Below are 20,103 nucleotides of genomic sequence, written 5' to 3'. Positions count from 1 at the left end.
GGTGTGGGATCGAGAGTGGGTGTGATGACGCCTCTACCGCCTCTGTGCGTGGGGATGGGTGTGTGTGTGCGTCTTACTGTACGTATATGAGCAGAATGTGTTATTTTTTTTTGCCCATTCAGATCTCATGGGAGAGCCGGTCTCTCTACTTGATGCCCCACCTCTTGTGACCCTTATCCCGTCCCCATAGGTCACCCCCACCAGGCCAGGGATGAATATTCATTACAGTGGTGACATAGCTTTTTAAAGGCTTGTTAGCATAGTGAGACTTCAGCAGGAGAGGACATTTATATTCAGGCTGGACATCTGTGTGTGTGTGTGTGTATGTGTGTGTGTGTGTGTGCGTGTGTGTGTCTCCGCATGCATGGTGGGTGTGCATCTGGCAGTCACTGCGGACCTGTCTCGTATTGTCTATGTATAGATGACGCTGCCTGAATTAGAACCGTAGGAAGTGGTTTATACAACAGATCAAGTTCCGGACCCTCCCGGTTCACCTTGAGGTACCAGGGGTGTACCGAGATACTGTACAGGCACACACGAACACACACGCACTCGCACATGAAACACAAAACGTCTTTCTTTCTGTGTTTACTTCTATTTCTACAGTTTACTTTCACTATACACCATTTGGCAGATATAGGAATTGCATAAAGCCTTTTTAAAACTTATTCAAAAAAGTTTTGTTTAAAAAAAAGTTGAGACTCCTTGTCCCCTCCCCTTGTCAGCCGTAGCACTTTCCATTTTGCAGGCTGTCTATTTTTTTGTTTTGTGTGTGTGTGCCTTATTCCTGTGCACATACAAAGCAACCAAAGACAATGAACGTCCTACCTACCTTTCATTTTGGTCAAGGAAAAGGGAAGCTAATGCTTTAAGTGCAGCGGGCAGATGCATAGTCAAGTCAGGTCAATTTTCTTTGTATAGCCCAATATCACAAAATACAAATTTGCCTCAATGGTTCTTTTTTTGGAAGAAAAAACACACACATCTGATTAAACCAGAGCACCCAAGCATCACAAACCACCAATTCACGGAAAAATCTCAGTATCTAACATGAGCACCCCCCCCTCCCCTCCCCTATTCTATGATAGTGATTATACCGGTGAAACAAATCACAAATTCGCAATGTTCACATATTCTAACGCTTTTGATTCGGCTTTGCCAACTTCTCAGAGCATCAATACCCAGGGGCACCTCACACCGCAGAGGGACACCCTGCCTATATCCGCTGAGTAGAAATGATTGGTAACACTTTAGTATGGGGAACATATTCTAAGTAAAAAAAACTTAATTACTGGTGAATTAGTAATGATCAAGATGCCACTTTAGTATGGGGAACATATTCTAAGTAACAAAAACTTAATTACTGGTGAATTAGTAATGATCAAGATGTCACTTTAGTATGGGGAACATATTCTAAGTAACAACAACTTAATTTACAGTAATTTAACACTATCAACACTTGTAGTTGTGTGTGTTGTTATGTAAGAACAGAGCATATTCATTAAGTGTTAGTAAGGGAGAATAACTCTTCTTGTGGTACTACCACCTTATAAAGGCCATACTAAGCAAAGCATATTGAGATGGTACTACTAATAAGCAATAATTCTGAGGTTATAGAGGGAAAACTCATAGTTAATGGCTTACTGGTTGTATAATAAGGCCATGCAGAATAAGGCATTAATGAGTACGTAATAATAACCAATTAAGAGCCAATATGTTGCTAATTCGCATACTAATAAGCACCTAATTAATGGTGACTACGTTCCCCATACTAAAGTGTTACCGAATGATGGTATCCTCACAGATTTACAAAGGATTTATGGGCAGTACACGTTGGGTATGCGGACTAGTCGCACCTCCAGACGCTAGGTGGCAGTGTTGAGTATCGCCGGTTTAAATTGCACCCGAATAACGACGGACGAATCGGCGTTCCTAGGTTACGGAAGGAAGCGTCTGAGTCCGATCTACGGCAGGTTTGCTCCGAATTCAGCGACTGTCCGTCAAAAAGAGTGTTTTGTCTCTATATTTTTGTACCGTTCTGCTAAATATCGCGCGGCTATAGCCGAGCTCTCTTCAGGAAGCGTTTCCCTTCGCGCAGCTGAGCTGAGCGGCCGAGTCGACAAGCTAATTACTGCTAACGGCGGCGTACCGTTAGCTTCGGCTAGGCTAGTCTCAAACAGCCGCGCCGCAACGCCAAAGCTGGTGTTGACCAAAAAACCCCCAGCGGCAGACTCAACGTCAGGTTACAAAAAGGAAGAAAACTAATCCACAGTTAAGCTCTAGACGTGGATTAAAACCTTAGCTACCAGTGTTTCTCAACCGGGGGTCCGCGGACCCCTAGTGGTCCGTGGTGTAATTGCAAGGGGTCCGTGAAAATAAAATATCTTTAAAAAAAAGATCCTATGACATTTATAGAAATAGGATTATTTTACTCAAATGTGACCGAGACCTTTATCTACCTAAACTATAAAGGGTAACAGGACTTTTTTCTCTAATTACATCTGTTTCACAAGTGTAATTTATTGTATTTTAATACGAGATCTCGCTCTCGTTTGCATTGTTAAAAGTTACTGCATAAAAATTCTGTTGTTACATATATCTGAAAGTTACTGAATACATATTCTGTTTTGTTACATATATCTGAAAGTTACTGAATACATAAGAATTCTGTTTTGTTAACTATATCTAAGTTACAACTGAAAGCTCTTATTTTTGCCCCAAAGAGTGAATAAATGCTATAATGCCATTTAAAATGCAGTTTCTACTGTTTCTATTAAATTGCAACCCCCCTCCCCCAAGATCAGGTGGAGGGGTCCTCAGGGTAGATCGAAAATACTCAGGGGGTCCAGGACCCCAAAAAGGTTGAGAACCACTGCACTAGACTCGCCGAACGTGTAATTTGAATCGGCGAACCCCCACCCTGTTGCCGGGAAACGCCTTTTTTTCGAAATTAAGATCCGAGACCGGCAGTGTCACACGCACACTTTTATGTTCAACGTCCCACCGCATCAGGAACCCTGGAATGCTGCAGGTAGAGCATCTTCAGCTTAAACGCGTCCTGCAGGCCGTGTCTGCGCTGGAGGCGGTGGTCCTCCGCAGCTTTGGACCCGATGGGGGCCAGGTGCTCTTCACACGCGACACGGGACAAGTGATGCTAAGTCGCAATGGGACGCGCACTCTCACGGCGCTGCGGCTGGAGCATCCGATAGCCAGGTGACCAGCAACACGACATCGTTTTTTCTTGCGCTGCATGTTTAAATCTCTTTCTCTCAAATTCAGCCGCTGTTTACAGTGCGCTGCTTTTGTCACCGTACAGCATTAGGACCAGGGCCAGTTCCTAGCACAACGTGTCTTTGATGCATATTTACAACATGTCTTCTAGAATGGCGGTGGAGTGTGTGTGGAAACACAGCGCTGTAACAGGGGACGGATCAAAGACCTTCATCATACTGCTGGCATCACTACTGCGGAGGATATGCGCTGTGGCCTGTAAGGACCCTGAAGCGTCTCGCATCTATATCTCCAGAGAAGCCGGACAGGCTGCTGCTGCCAGGCGCTTGACTGAGGAGCTGCTGGCTTTTGGGTCTGAGGAGCTGGTTGATGTTATCGCTGCAGGAGTGGTTCCTTATGGGGGTACTCTTTTGAGGGTGGGTGGAAAATATACTGACACTACTAACACCAAGACCCTTCAGAGGCTGTTGGCATCTTTTTTTCTCACCCGTCTGGGGCACAACCACTGGGATTTCATCAGTCGTCTCACCTGCGAATTTCTCTCCCACTGGAGGTGTCACGACGATTGGCTGTCCCTCCGCGTCATACTTGATAACTTTGCTGCATTACATACACCCGTTTCAGGCTTTCCTGTTAGTTGCTCACGATTGATTGAGGGGCAGGTCATTCACAGGGACTTCTCTACACCTCACCCTCAGACTGACCAACAACCAATCAAAGCTGTGGTAGTGAGTAGGGACCTGCAGCCAAATGTGCTAAGTGGAGAAGTGTTGGAGCTGGGAGGTGGGAAGGGAGAGACAGGCGGGAAGGAGGAAAGCATTTTGAGGTATTGTGCCTGGGCAGAGAGGTCTCTAGAGAGTGTGATTGAAACACTGCAAGATGTGGGTATCGTTCTTGTGTTATCTACAGTGAAACAGTCTGCCGCTTCTTTGGCTTTGGCTCGCCAGGCTGGGATGTGTGTGGTGGAGTGTGTCAGTGAAGATGAGCTTTCTCTCTTTGCCCAGCTAAGTGGAGTTAGGCCTGTCTCAGACTTCCGGCTGATTGGACCAGAGCATGTCGCTATGCTGACCTGCCGACCAATACTGCTGGGAGCCCACAGGTATGAAAACATCTTTTACAAACGTGCATGCAAACACACCAGTGGGCTGTGATTACTGATGTTTGTCTTGTCTGATTTATGAAGCTCTTAATTGAAAATACTTTCTTCTTTCTCCAAGGTACGTCCATGTGGCTTTCCCTGAGAGTGAGGGAAGGATCCAAGTTAAGCCCTACAGTTTAGTGATCTGTGGCCCAGGGGAAGGGCAGACAGACCAGTGTGCGTGTGCATTGCAAGATGCTATCCGCATGTTATTCAGCACCTGGGAGCCCCAACGAGCCACTGGAACCGGACTATTGGAAAGAGCCTCCCACTCGCACAAAAGCAAACCTTCACACTGGGAGGATTACAAGCACAAAACCACACACACATTCACAAACGATCCTCCCTCCCAGAAGTGTGTGTTAGAGCCAGGTTCTGTCATACCTGTTGGCGGGACGTTTGAGTTTTTGTTGCATCATGCCCTCCTACAGCACGGTTACTCTTGCTCAGTCTCAGATTCTCATACTCTCTCTCGCATGGAAGTAGGTCTCCCTGCAAAACATCTGTTAGCAGATGCTCTGCTGAGCGTGCCCAAACAAATATACTCCAGCAGCCCTCGACGCTTCCTGCAGGCTCAAACCCAAGTGATGCGCTATATGCAAAGCTATAGTGGTCCTCTTGGGTGTGAAGATGAGCATAACAGAGGCTTTGTGAAGTGTCGTGGGCATGTGGAGGGTGGTGGACTGAGCCAAGCCTGTTCGAGAAAAGTTGACACAGGCTTACAAGTTTCTGTGTTTGACTCAGGCATCGAGTCTGTCTCGTGTAAATACCAGCTCATTTTGGATGTGCTGCAGTGTTTGAGGAGTCTTTTGCGGGCGGACACTCTACTGTGGACACACACATTGGTACATCCACAGTCACATAGGAAAGCTGACACTTCCCCAGTGGACACAGATGAAGAGGATGATCACTGAGGTTGCTTGGGGTGTCGACATAGGTGTCATAAACGCCATAAACATTTTTCTTTCATCACTGACTCAAGTGTCACTCAATTTGGACATTAACACTTGAACTCAGCTGTGAACATTCTGTATTGTCCCATTATTATATTATTGTTATTATTCGTGTTTCCAGTTTTACATCCTGTAGAGCCGGGTCCAAACTGTGGACCTGAGGCGCTATAGGGCAGATGTCACTTGATTGACAGTACTCGTCGTAACATGTGCGCTGTTCCGAGTAGGGCGATCTTCTGGACAGCATGGATGTTGATTTTTGCCCAGGATATGGTTGGTGAACTTTGCACTTGGTCAGCTTCTCTGTGACTTTCACTGAGGTGTGTTGTTCGGCTGGTATAGCCATGTCTATGGGCACCTCTTTTCCTTCCTGTCCTTGATAACGATTATTATTATTATTATATACCTTAGGGCAATATTTTCTGTAATATATTTGTCTCTGTGTTTTATGTGCCAACCCAGGAAGAGACATTAAACGACCTTCTATTGTAGATTCTGTGTGGTACTGAGTCAGGGGACTTTCAGGCCTATGAACTGTTGGTACTGTTCCACCATGTCATGCGTCGATCCCACGTTTTACAATAGAAATATGAGAGAAAACATCAAATGACTAAGCGCCTAATCTTTTAGGATACAACACATGCTTGTATTATACGATTTGGTCTTGTCCTCTCGCCTGAATAGGTCGTGTGAGAGCGAGTATGTGTGTGTGTATTTGGATTGTCTTCCCTTGACTTTTCACTGCAGTTTCTTTTTATTAACTTTCAACAAGGGAAGGGAGGCTTTCCTGCCCCCTTCCCTTGGCCAGTACACTCCGTTACATAAACGGCATGCACAGACAGACACCCAGACACAATGTCAAATAAATGTTCACACACACACACACACATCTATAATCAGTGTTATCACTGTGAGGGGTCAGGGAGTCCCAAGAGGTCAACACCCAGCTTTCGACACTCCAATCAGAGTGCACTTCCTGCTTTCAGCCATCACAGCCATCGCTGTGATGGCAGGAACGTTTGGCCAATCACCAAACTCCTTACTGAAAACACTTGCAGCATGCCATTTGCGTCAAATGCTAAATACAGTCTGGAATACAATAGAATGTATGCACACCACTTATGTTCGTGCAGTTATCGCCTAGGCTTAATGTGGAGCACTACACACCCATTTGTGGTAGCACGTTGGGTTTGCCGCACGATGAAAAGAGCTTAAATAAAAAGCATAATTGTTATGGAAATGTCTGTAAGCATGTGGTGATGGGTTAACTGATAGAGATGACAATGCATCCCTTTGTTCTCGATTTGGATCTAAACACAAAGTGAGTCAGACGTGATGATGGCGTATTGCCGACGAGATAAAAGAAGGAAGGGGTGGGAGTAAAAGCCAGGTTGTTCTTTTCCACTGTGTGAAGGGAAATAACCAGCAGCTTGTTTTCAGTTTTATCCAGGAACCTTCACTCTTCCTACCGCCACATGTCCCGCAGAGGCACGGCCTTCACAAGTCCTTTAGAGGGACCACCTGAGAAGATGTCCTGGGGAAAAGACTGTTTGTTCGCTCTCTCCTCTGCTGTGAAGACAAAAAGTGAGTATTTTTTCGTAGTAGAATCTCACATTATTTCATAAAGCAGTTCAGAGGCTCTATCTGGACAGACTTGAGTTGGTAAATTGTGGTTTATTTGGCTGTCTTCATTACATTTTGTTTCTGTGCAACACACAAGTGCATATGGCATAAACAACCCAGTCACTGTGAGATGAAAATGTTATAAAAGTTCACAGAAAGATGAATCAGTTCATCTGGACACAGCGTTTATTGACAGATATGTTTCATCACTCATCTAATGCCCCTTTTGCACGACACGGTACCGGCTTGACTCGACTCGCAGAGTGTCGTTTTCTATCACCGTAACAGTACCCCCTCAGTGTAGCCGGTCTGCATTGATTTTGGTACCCGCTCCAGTTTTTTTAGAACCTCGACAAAGGTGGTACCAGAAAAATGGTAACAGTTACCGAAATGCCGGTACTTTCCAGTAATGGAAAACGAAAAAGTCGAGTTGAGTTGAGCCGGTACCGTGTAGTGGAAAAGGGGCATAAGTGACCTCTTCAGTCTCAACTGACCGCAGGTACCCCCACCCTTATAAACAATACAGTTGCATAATGACCGAAACCGACGATTGGTTTCATATGCAAATTGCCGTGACCATTAACTAGAGTTACAATCGCCATGTGTACTATTCACAGAGGACTGAGGAATAGTTGCAATCACAGCATTGTAAGATGGTGACTGATGTCCTCAAACCCCACCCCCACCGGTTCAGGGATGGTCATTCCTTCTTCACATAGATGGCCTCTTTGACTCCCTGTTCAAACCAGCGTTCCTCCCTATCAAGGATGTGCACATCCTCATCCTTGGAAGAGTGGCCACTGGCCTGTAGATGGTGTAGACTGAAGTCCTGGCCTGATGTGTCAGCTCTTCTGTAGAGTGAGGAAAAGGAGTCAGGAGTCAAGACATGCTCCTGCAGCTGGTGGAGGCCCTGCAGAGAGATGCCGTCCTGCAGAGAGGCACCGCCCTGAAGGCAGAAGAGTTACAAACCACTGCCATGGAGAAATCAAAGGCTCTGGTGGAGTGGGTTGAACACCTTGCTGATGATGCCAAGCTTTGGGAGCAGAAAGATGGCTGCTGCCCTCCTCCAGGCAAAGGAGGAGTTAAATAGACACCTCCAGCAGTGGCAGGAAGTGATGTTGTGGCATCCTCGCCGCCAGCATCTGTTAAGTTTCCCTGATGCGCAAGGAGACATGGCAATTGTAACGCTGGTCAGGTCAATTTGCATATGAAACCGATCGTTGGTTCCAGTCGTTATGCAACTGTGCTGTTTATAAGGGTGGGGGTACCTGCTGCCAGTTGAGACTGAAGAGGTCACTTAGATGACGACGATGAAGCGTTTCTCTCAATAAACGTGCCCAGACGAACTGATTCAACGCCCTGTAATTTCCTTTCCTGCATTACTGAGCATGCATAAAGACATTTGGACTCATTTCGATGAGGTTATAAAAGTTAAATCATTCAACTTCATTGAAAGGGATATCCTATAAAGCAACCTAAATTTCAGGAATCTTACACGTTAAAAAAAAAAGAAGACATTTACAAAATCAGTCAGAGACTTGAAGGCGCTTTCAACTTGACTAAAGGGGGGAGAAATTGAGAAAGAAAGAGGAGAGGAACAGACAGGATTTACTATATTGAGGCAACCGAGATGTTATTTTGATCCCAAGGTGAAAAAGAACTATATACTTAACACAGTTCACAGCCTGTTCAGTAGGCTACTCCATCACCACGGCTTGACCCCAGTGGCTGTTGCAGTAGGAATGATAGGACTTCATTGGTTATTTGCTGTATCGTTTTGAACTAGTGGCTGCCGTCTTTTTGCCGCCGCACCATGATTCTCCATGCCGGTCGGTGATGCGGAATCATTTAAGTAGAAATGTGCTGAAGATAAGATTTTTTTTATGATCTGCCGTTTCGGTACGCAACATTTGACAAAACACCAATTTGGATCAAATGACCACACATTTTACATTTTTGTATTACGTTTCCACTGGAGCACAGATGACGCCCATTCTATAGCTGGGCCTATCAACCACATCGCATCTATACAGTCCAGGAGAGCGGTCCTAAGAGCTGGGGCAGTATACGTATCCCTGATCTTTAAATCATCAGCCTCCACGTGCAGTGTTACAGCGGACTCAGCGCATGATATAAGGATCAGGATTATTAGTGTTGCTCTTCGATTAGGTTGTCCCTCCTGAACGAACGGTGTTTCTATTGGCAGTGGAGAGTCGTGTGAATCCAGGAATGACATCATGCAACATTGACGAAAGGGGGTCGGGGATGCGACGGCGGGGCGTCTTCATCACACCACCTCTCGAGACTTCCTGATGGCGCAGCACAGGAGCATGCTGAAGATCATCCCAAACACCTGGAGGAGTGAGGGAGAGTTTTTTTTTTAATTTGCATCTGCTAGTGCCAGGACAAGACAGACTTCCATCGCCTTCCTATCGACGTTGCATTAACGTTGCATTACACGGCCAGTTGCTTATGATTGAGCCCTGAATTCGCCTGGCTTCCCCCATGTAGGTCATTTTCTATTTCTAGTTGTTCTGCGAAATGCAATATGAACCAGACAGAAAATTCAATAGATTCAATGGTTGACTGTTTTTTTTTTTTTTTTGAAAGACATCGTGCTGACTGGTCTCGTGCTATACTTCTCTGTCTACAATGATGTTCACAGCCGGACAATGACGAAGACTCTTGAGTTTAGTGCACGAGTGCCGAAAGCGCACAAGTATGCACCTAAAATAAGACATTTTGACATGCTGACATTTTCTCAAAATCACATTTACAGTGTCTAATGCTCGTGGGTTTCATTTATCAACTTCATCTACCCCGTGATGGCCTGGTGGCCTGACCAGGGTGTCTCCCTGCCCAGTGACTGCTGGGATAGGGTCCAGCATCCCCGCGACCCTGACAGCAGGATAAGCGGTTTGGATAATGGATGGATCTGCTAGTGCCTTGTGTCTTCCATTTTGTGTGTGTCTTACCAAGCAGATATGTTGGGTTTCTGTGAATCAGAACGAACCCAGTCAGAGACGTACCAGAACTACCCCGATGGTGATGCCCACTCCTCCTATGATCGGCAGCTTCGAGTCAAAGACCTCATCGATGGCATCGGGACAGCTCTGCAGTGCACAAATGCAGAATGTAGTTAATTTTCTCTCGCTGTAAACCGCCTGGCTGTATATGCATTATGTCACACGCAGGCGATGGGCTACGAGCGCACAATCTTTCCCTGACTTCAGTGAAGCGATGTTGCTATAGTAACACCACAAGGCGGCTGTGGGAGTTAGTCTGCACGGAGAGGGCTGATAAACCCGTGGCACCCGTGACCAGGGGTGTAGCACAAAATTCTGGGCCCTATACGTAAGCAGTCTCTGTGGGCCCCTTTCCTCTTTCGCTAGTTAGCTATCATAGCTTTCCTCTTTAGCTAGTTAGCTCGCCACCTCCCCTTTAAAAGCTGCTAGCTCACCTTTCTTTTGGAAGAAATTACCGTACAGTTGTTTTCCCTCCTTTTTCCTTCTCCCTTTCCTTTTTTTCTTTTCTGGAACCCAGACTTTGCTTTCTTTGGGAAAGACATGACTCTACTTGTGCTTGTATCAGCAGTCACTTGTGACAGGACTAGATGAGCTGCACCGAGAGATGCTCGTGAGGGGCGGACTAAACCATTTTGCACCTTTTGTAAGGGGTGACAGGGGCCTCAGGGAGCCTCCACTATTTTCTTTAAGTCCCTCAACCGATGTATTGAGCCAATTTTAACTGAAGGTACGATGACACTAATTAGTTCGAAATAAGAATTTGCAAACCAAAATAAACTTTTAATTCCAAGTCCCCCCCCCTCCCTTCTGGGCCCTGATAGCCCCCCCCCCCACTACGACGCCGCTGCCTGTGACTATGATAGATAGTATGGTGTTAAGATGATTGTCTTTGCATCATCATCATCAGAACCTTGTCTGACTGACATGGATTGCATGTCCTCAGCTCACACCTCTAGTCATCGTTTCTCATCCGGCACCTCTTGGATGACGTGTTCAAGTGTGTCGGGAATCTATGGCAAGCTCGCGCGTGGGGAGGACGGTACCTTCGTAATGAACTCCTCCAGCAGGTTTCTCGGGGGACAAGTGTCTCTGGCAGAGTCGATGACGGTACCGGTCGGGCCACAGCAGTTCAGCTGTCAACATATAAACGCACACGCTTTCAGAATCCCTGCAGCTATACCGGACCAACGGCTTGCAGGAAGGAACAATATTTATCAATTTCTGGGTTTTTCAAGTAGAATTGTTTCCTATCGTTCAACATATATAATTCAACAAGAACAGTTTGAATCTTGAAAACACCGTGCCTTTGAATGAGTCGCTCCAGAGTATTTTTTTTAGGGCTTAGGGGTGTTAGCTTTATCATTGCATTTTTTGAAATGAAAATATATGACTAGTCAAATAATTCAATAAATGAATAAGTAAAGCTTTTACCATTGCTCATGTTAGTATACAGGTGCAGGTGACTAACCAGAGCTGGGTAACTTTTCTCTGAAGTTAAAGGTTGTTTATTCATGAGTTTCAGAGAAAAAGGGGCAACAAAAGAGGAGCGGTTAGAGGTCACGCTTTCAGCCTGTTTATTTGGGGGCAAATATTTTATTTATTTATTCATTCATTCATTTATCCAAGCCGCTTATCCGAATTTAGGTCGTGGGATGCTGGAGCCTCTCCCAGCAGTCACTGGGCGGCAGGCGGGGAGGCACCCTGGACAGGCCGCCGGTCTATCACAGATTGATTTATTTATTTATATTATTGCCCTGTGATGCCCTGGCGGCCTGTCCAGGGTGTCGCCCCAGACCCCTGCCGCCCAGTGCATCCCCACCACCCTGAGAGCAGGATAAGCCGTTTGGATAATGGATGGATGGATGCATGTTTCATATCAAAATTAGGGAGTCTACAACTCCCAAACAACCCGATCATTAGGGACAAAGTATTTCCACAGATTAAACAGGCACTGTGCACGTTTAGGAAGTATTCATAACCTTTATCACCCCAGAGCAGATAAGCTCCTTGTTAGTTAGTCCCTAATCAGCCACTTTCTGTTAGCATGCGTGGCATTAGCCTGGGAGTGCCTTCTGTGCCAAATTCCCAAGTTCTCAGCAGAGTTTGGGTCAACGCTGACTCACTCCAGTCGGAATCGGGATTAAAGACAATTCATGTGACTCGGTGCACGCTCCGATCAGAGATGGCTCACCCCGGTCTGAATCACCCGCAGCGTCTCTTTAGCCGGTCGTCCCTGTGGACTTGTAGTTGTTGTACGTCTCATGTAGAACGCCGTAATGTCATCCACTACCTGCGGTGCACCTCAGAGGAGATATTTTCATGAGGCGAAATACTTGCGTTGCACATAAACAGATATGTATAACTGATGTCGCCGTTCGTTTTGGCAAGAGTTTGTGAGTCACTACTTGCTTTGGTTGGAGAATCCCAGATTCCAGCTGCAACTTCAACGGCAAAAATAATGAGCAGAAGAAGAAGAACTGTGCAGGAGAAAGAGACACAACATTACCGGATATTGTTTGCATGTGTGTGTGTGTGTGTGTGTGTGTGTGTGTGTGCATATACAAGTGTGTGTGCATGTGTTTGCATTCCTTCGCCCACCCACACAAATACCCACCCATGCACACACATAAACATGCACAAGCAAGGCCATTTGACCAGAGTTGAACCCCAATTCCTCCTGAGAGATTTAGTGCAAGAGGATTACAGAGAGAGGGAGGAGGGAGGGAGGAGGGAGAGAGGGAGGGAATGATTGCGAGCTACTCCTCTGGCTTTGAGAGTATTCAGTTTATATTGAAGAAGCAGAAAGCCAGGATATTTAAAATGTTCAAAAAATTAACATCCATCCATCCATCCATCCATTATGTGGACCTGCTTATGCTGCTCTCAGAGTCGCGGGGATGCTGGAGCCTATCCCAGCAGTCATTGGACAGGCCGCCAGGCCATCACAGGCCCCCCCCCCACACACACACACACACACATTCACACCTAGGGACAATCAATGTAGAAATTTAAGGGGGAAAAAAATTACGTAAAATTTGACGTAAAATTTTGCCAAATCGTTATGCGGCTTGACAAGGCCGTCATAGTACCGATGGAAACTATCAAATCCGCTGTGGCGACACATGGGAAACGGATCATTTATTGTTATGTGCAAGGTCAGCCAGTGTTTCTCCCGCTAAAACAGTAGCATAACAGTCAACCTTGACGGCACGGGCAAATCTGACATAACTTAGTTTACAAGCTAGATATCAAAGTCCTTTAAAACGAGGTCCAAAGTTATGTAAAGGTCTTTTAAAAGGACGTCATCGGAGTTATTTCCCCCCTGTTTTTGAAGCGAAGACAGCCTAGCAGAGCATAATAGGAGCGCGGAAAGACAGCAAAGTTAAGAATAAGAGTTTGCACACACCAGTCCCAGCATACATGGAGACTCCTGGATGGCTCCCACAGCACCCCAGGAAGCCCATCACCATCATCAAGGCTCCGGCGCCGATCAGGATATAGACACCTGCACAGGCAAAGGTGTCAATGAGAGTTGCAGCCATATACAGCACGCGAACATACTTAAGGTGTTGCGCTAAGCTGGGCACGTGGCCTGCATGAGCTACATACTGATTTAGGCTTATCGTGCAACGGTTTTGTGAATGTACATCTCTCTCTAAGAATTAATCATGGTCGTAGGCGTCGGGGCTGATGAGACCATCTTACCAGAGTAAAGGATATACGGAGAGTCTGAGCCTTCAAACAAGCCTTTGGTCTTTGGGTCAAGCCTTAGCCACAAACCTATAGCCAGACAGCGGTGCCTGCAAGCTGACACACACAGACACACAACACACACATATATATATATATATACACCGTGTATTATAGCAAAAGCGTCACGTTTTATGCATGCACAGTTCATTTTTCATGCTGCCTTTGCTCCCGCAGCCAGGATGTGCAAGTCCATAGTCTCTACAGACCGTATCCATCCATCCGTTATCCAAACCGCTTACCCAGCTCACAGGGTCGCGGGGATGCCGGAGCTATCCCAGCAGTCATTGGGCGGCAGGCGGGGAGACACCCCGGACAGGCCGCCAGGCCATCACACAGGGCGATCCACCTGACCTACATGTCTTTGGACTGTGGGAGGAAACCCACGGCGGACACGGGGAGAACATGCAAACTCCACACAAGAGGGCGACCCGGGACGACCCCCGAGGTCGGACGACCCCGGGGCCTCGGACCCGGGACCTTCTCGCTGTGAGGCGACCGCGCTAACCACTGCGCCGCCGTGCCGCCCCCAGACCACATGACAATCGATCATTTGAGCCACAGGGAAATGGTCAGAGGCCAGGTATTGAGTTTTTACACTCGAGCACATGAACGGATGTTGGTCATGCACAGGTTCACACATAACACGTCACTCAGTCTTTCCTGTACATTTGAAGCGGGGATTGTGGCATTTCATTTCACTTTCCGGTAACACTTTAGTATGGGGAACATAAAAACACTTAATTACTAGTGAATTAGCAATGATCAAGATGCCACTTTAGTATGGGGAACAGATGCTAAGTAACAAAAACTTCATTTACAGTAATTTAACACTATGAACACTTGTAGTTGTGTGTGTTGTTATGTAAGAACAGAGCATATCATTAAGTGTTAGTAAGGGAGAATAACTCTTCTTGTGGTACTACCACCTTATAAAGGCCACACTAAGCAAAGCATATTGAGATGGTACTACTAATAAGCAATACTTCTGAGGTTATAGAGGGAAAACTCATAGTTCATGGCTCACTGGTTGTATAATAAGGCCGTGCAGAATAAGGCATTAATGAGTACGTAATAATGACCAATTGAGAGCCAATATGTTGCTAATTGGCATGCTAATAAGCACCTATTGATGGGGACCACGTTCCCCATACTTTTCAGCGGTATGGCTGCACGTCGCTCACCCTCGGTGAGGATGGGGGTTCAGTGGGACTGGAATATCGCAGTAATTCCCTGGAGAACCACTTCGGGGATTTAACCCAGACTGTGGGGGGGGGGGGGCGGCAGGGCGGGATGTAATGTGTGTCTATATCGCCCTGTTAATGTATTGTTTGGGATCGGATGCGCTCGTGTGAGAGTGCGAGTGATGACGTAATAAGAGGCCAGCCAGAGCGGAGTCGAACGTGTGAGACGGGAGGAAGACGCTACAATGTTTCCTTTGCAACCCTGAATAGGTGTACCTGTTTGTAGTTATTCAACCAATCAGCGATGAATTTTGTCAGATGCTGCACACCTTGCGTAATGAAGTGCTGCGAGATGATTGGTCGAGTAAAGTACAAGCGGGGCTACAATGAAACTCTGCAGGATAGGGGGGGGGGTCCTTGAGGACTGGGTTGAGAAACACTGCGTTAGACCGTTTAGCCGAGCGGTTAGCGACGCCTCCCGCGGTGTGGGAGATACGGGTTCGCGTCCCGGCTGCGGCGGATCCTGTGGTTGCCCCCCACCCCCACCCCACCCCACCCCCCCAATTCGCTACAATATGGAATCTGTCGCGGAGCCACGCGCGCAATACGCGTCTGCTTGTGTGCATTACACTCACACGCTTCGCTAGCTGGATATCAGACGGAAAGAAAGAAGTACACAAATCTGAAACACAATAAAAAGGTCGGTGAGGGATCTAATATGCAAGCGCAAACAGACACACGAAGTGCTCGGTCAGGTCGATGAATTATTAACTCACGCCCACTGAGAGACGCTTCTGCGTGTGTGTGTGTGTGTGTGTGTGTGTGTGTGACCGAGTGGTTGGACGACCTCTCCCTTCACATTTGCGGTCTTCTTGTTTCTTTGGCTGTAATCCTTTGTGCGTGTGTCTGTGTGACGTATGAGGGGCGTGGAAGAGGGCAGATCGCAGTAAACAGCGCAGGAAAACTACAGGGAAGCCTCCACCAGCATTTAGTGGAAGTGGGTTTGAGATTTGTAATCAAATCTTGTCTCTCGGCTCAGTTCTTTTGTACAACAGTGCACCCCCCCTCCTACTCCACTCTCCTTCCTGAATGCATGCGTGCTCCTCTCTCAACCCCCCGCCCCCCTCGCTCACACCTCTCCCTCACGCTCTCATACTCTCCACCCTCTCTCTCACCCTTTCTCACCCTCTCTCTTTCAACCCCCCTCTCTCACCTCTCCCCTCACGCTCTCATACTCTCTCACCCTCTCTCTCGCTCTCTCACCCTCTCTGTCAGTCTCTCACCCTCTCTTTCTCTCTCTCACCCTTTCTCACCCTCTCTCTCTCAACCTCCCTCGCTCAACCTCTCCCTCACGCTCTCATACTCTCCCACCCTCTCTCTCGCTCTCTCTCACCCTCTCTGTCACAGTCTCTCTCACTCTCTCTTTCTCTCTCTCACCCTCTCTGTCACAGTCTCTCTCTCTCTCTCACTCTCTCTTCTCTCTCACCCTCTCTTTCTCTCTCTCACCCTTTCTCACCCTCTCTCTCTCAACCCCCCTCTCTCAACCTCTCCCTCACGCTGTCACTCTCTCACCCTCTTTCTCTCCCTCCCACCCTCTCTTCACTCTCTCGCTCTCTCTCACCCTCTCTGTCACAGTCTCTCACACTCTCTCTCTCTCACCCTCTCTTTCTCTCTCTCACCCTCTCTTTCTCTGTCTCACCCTCTTTCTCTCTCTGTCAATTCAATTCAGTTCAATTCAAAGGGCTTTATGGCATGAAAGTTTTAAAACAATGTTGCCAAGGCATCAAAATACAGTTTGGATAGTACACAGTAACGCTGATAATGAACATTAACACAACACCCCACTGATCAATAAAGAAACAATGAAACAACAGTAACAATAAAGAAACAGAAGTAGATCAAAAGGTGGAGCACGGGTTGTGAGGAGAACTGTCATGTGTTGGGCTGCTTGTCTCTTAGGCTGTGACATGACCTGACATACACTATATGGACAAAAGTATTGGGACCCTGGCCATTACACCTACAGGAGCTTTTATGACATCCCACTCTAAATCCATAGGCATTAATATGGACTTGGTCCCCCCTTTGCAGCTATAACAGCTTCCACTCCTCTGGGAAGGCTTTCCACAAGATTTTGGAGTGTGTCTGTGGGAATTTTTGCCCATTCATCCAGAAGAGCATTTGTGAGGTCAGGCGCTGATGTTGGACGAGAAGACCTGGCTCGCAATCTCTGTTTTAGTTCATCCTAAAGGTGCTCAGTGGGTTGAGGTCAGGGCTCTGTGTGGGCCAGTCAAGTTCTTCCACACCAAACTCACCCAACCATGTCTTAATGGACCTTGCTTTGTGCACTGGGGCACAGTCATGCTGGAACAGAAAAGGGCCCTCCCCAAACTGTTCCCAAAAAGTTGGAAGCATAGAATTGTCCAAAATGTCTTGGTATGCTGAAGCATTAAGATTTCTCTTCCCTGGATTCAAGGGGCCTAGCCCAACACCTGAAAAACAACCCCATACCGTCATCCTTCCTCCTTAAACTTTACAGCTGGCACAATGCAGACAGGCAGGTAACGTTCTCCTGGCATCCACCAACCCAGAACTCGTCCATCAGACTGCCAGACAGAGAAGCGTGATTCGTCACTCCACAGAACACGTTTCCACTGCTCCAGAGTCCAGTGGCAGCGTGCTTTACACCAATCATGCAGCTGCTCGGCCATGGAAACCCATTCCATGAAGCTCCTGGCACACAGTTTTTGTGCCGATGTTAATGCCAGAGGGAGTTTGGAGCTCTGCAGTTATTGAGTCAACAGAGCGTTGGCGACTTTTACGCACTATGCGTCTCAGCACTCGTTGACCCCGCTGTGTGATTTTACGTGGTCTGCCACTCATGGCTGGGTTGCTGTTGTTCCTAAACGCTTCCACTTTTCAATAAAACCACTTACAGTTGACCGTGGAATATCTAGCAGGGAAGACATTTCACAAACTGACTTATCGCAAAGGTGGCATCCTATGGCAGCACCACGCTTGAATTCACTGAGCTCTTCAGACGGCCCATCCTTTCACAAATGTTTGTAAATGCAGACTGCATGGCCTAGCTGCTGGATTTTATACACCTGTGGCAATGGGTCTGAACGAAACGCCTGAATTCAATCATCAAGAGGTGTGTCCCAATACTTTTGTCATATAGTGTATCTTGCTGCATCTATGGCGCTGACACTGTTTCCCCCCAAGTACACGTTGCATGTTAGTCTGGTCAGAGAATGTGTCGACGTCTTGGAATTTGCATTTAATCTTTGTAAAGAACTTTGTTCTTAAGTCTTCATATGTGCTACATTGTAGCAGGAAACGTTGCTCTGTCTACATCTGTCTGTGTGGACAGAGCTGACCCAGCCTGTCTTCTCCAGGCAGCAGGTCTGCCTGTGTCGGCCAGTCTCTATGGCCGAGCTGTGATCACCGAGTCTGTACATAGTTCATGTCTGTCTCACTTTCTGATCAGTCACGCCGGTCACATAGTCTGCCACGTGTACCGTCTGTTCAGAGCCAAATAACACTGAAGTTTGCTTTGAGTTTTTGTTTTGTTTTGTTTTCTCTCACCCTCTCTCGTTCTCCCTCTCTCTCACCCTCTCTCTCACCCTCTTCTCTCTCTCCCTCTCACCCTCTCTTTCACCCTCTCTCTCTCGCTCTCTCCCTCTCTCACCCTCTCTCTCACCCTGTCGCTCTCTCTCCTCTCTCTCTCTCTCTCCCTCTCTCACCTCTCTCTCTCTCTCTCTCTCTCACCCTCTCTCTCTCTCTCTCTCTCTCTCTCACCCTCTCTCACCCTCTCTCTCTCTCTCTCTCTCTCTCTCTCACACCCTCTCTCTCTCTCTCTCTCCCTCTCTCACCCTCTCTCTCTCTCTCTCTCTCTCTCTCTCTCTCTCTCACCTTCTCTCTCTCTCTCTCTCTCTCTCTCTCTCTCTCTCTCCCTCTCTCACCCTCTCTCTCTCTCTCTCTCTCTCTCCCTCTCACCCTCTCTCGCTCCTCTCTCTCTCTCCCTCTCTCACCCTCTCTCTCTCTCTCTCACCCTCTCTCTCTCTCTCTCTCTCTCTCTCCCTCTCTCACCCTCTCTCTCTCTCTCTCTCTCTCTCTCTCTCTCTCACCTCTCTCTCTCTCTCTCTCTCTCTCTCTCTCACCATCTCTCTCTCGCGCTCTCTCTCGCTCTCTCACCCTCTCTCTCTCTCTCTCTCTCTCTCATGTACGCAGCGTTACAGTCAAGACACATGCAGATTAAGAAGTACACGTACCCAGAACATAAGGTGAAAACAGCACGAGATACTTCACACACTTGACTCCCCTACAGCCGCCATTATGTTTTAGTGTGTAGCAGAAAAGCCACTGTGAGCGCAGGGAGAAGAGAAAAAAAAACCTCCTCTCCTCTTAAAGAAATCAAATTAAGATGGTTACAGCTAAAGGAAATCAAGCGGGGGGATGCTGCTGAAACGAGAAAGCAAGGCCACGCCTTCCCACAGTCATATATGGGCGTACAGGTTGAGAAAGGGGAGAGGCCACGGTAAGGAAGTAGTATTTATGTCTTCTTGTCTGCATGCATCTCTTTATCTCTGCACACGCAGCTGTGCGCTGCCATAATAGCCGTGTGCAGGCTGGGTATTGATTTAAGAGTGTGTTAAGCTTGGGCACGTACTAACACACATGCTAACACGCACACTACCACACGGGCTCCCTGTTCAGGCACGTTGGACACTTCATAAGACTGATATGTCTTTCCACATACTCACAGTACTTACTGAATTATTAAAAAGAGTAGCTGGCTGCAGTGGCGGCTGGCCATACAGGGGAGCTGAGGCACCGCCCCCCCCCTCAACATCAAGAGATGAAATCTGCTCACAACGTAAACATAATTCAGTTTTATAATGCTAATAATTATGAAATAAAAGTGTTTTCAGTCTGTCAGCAGCCATTAAATATTGGTGTTTGGTTGATTTCTGTCTGAATACATATATGATACCTCATGTAAGCCCTCAAACTTGTGGCGAGCAGGTGACCTGAGGCCGCTGTCCGATTGGTTTGTTCAATTTTCCAGGGGGCGCTGTTCTGTGCGCCCCAGACACCCCCGCTTTTATTGGCAGCGAATTGGTATTGTTTTAATGTTTTTTGATCTAATGAGATTGGGCAATTCTCGTGGCTGTCGATCATGTCCACACCCACCA

The 20,103-nt window shown here is 47.1% G+C and overlaps 2 protein-coding genes across 2 annotated transcripts in view; one reads left to right on the top strand and one right to left on the bottom strand.

Moving 5' to 3' along the window:
* The first annotated feature begins 3,022 nt into the window (after window positions 1-3,022).
* On the top strand, window positions 3,023-5,793 carry bbs10 (Bardet-Biedl syndrome 10). Its single transcript, XM_056282489.1, has 3 exons — window positions 3,023-3,213; window positions 3,383-4,330; window positions 4,449-5,793. Exons 1-3 carry the CDS (start codon window positions 3,023-3,025, stop codon window positions 5,281-5,283), a joined length of 1,974 nt encoding a protein of 657 aa, XP_056138464.1. The 3' UTR covers window positions 5,284-5,793.
* A 3,016-nt stretch (window positions 5,794-8,809) lies between these two features.
* The window catches only part of cd9a (CD9 molecule a), a 16,094-nt gene continuing 4,800 nt past the window's right edge, over window positions 8,810-20,103 (bottom strand). The window contains 9 exon segments of the mRNA XM_056281658.1: window positions 8,810-9,298; window positions 9,975-10,058; window positions 11,015-11,104; window positions 12,163-12,261; window positions 12,381-12,448; window positions 13,374-13,413; window positions 13,415-13,476; window positions 13,677-13,760; window positions 13,763-13,778. Coding sequence (XP_056137633.1) covers window positions 9,233-9,298; window positions 9,975-10,058; window positions 11,015-11,104; window positions 12,163-12,261; window positions 12,381-12,448; window positions 13,374-13,413; window positions 13,415-13,476; window positions 13,677-13,760; window positions 13,763-13,778 — 609 coding nt within the window. The 3' untranslated portion in view covers window positions 8,810-9,232.

This window comes from Lampris incognitus, chromosome 6 (genome assembly GCF_029633865.1).
Source record: "Lampris incognitus isolate fLamInc1 chromosome 6, fLamInc1.hap2, whole genome shotgun sequence".
Taxonomy (NCBI): Eukaryota; Metazoa; Chordata; class Actinopteri; order Lampriformes; family Lampridae; genus Lampris; species Lampris incognitus.
This window is presented reverse-complemented; position numbering and strand designations above follow the sequence as displayed.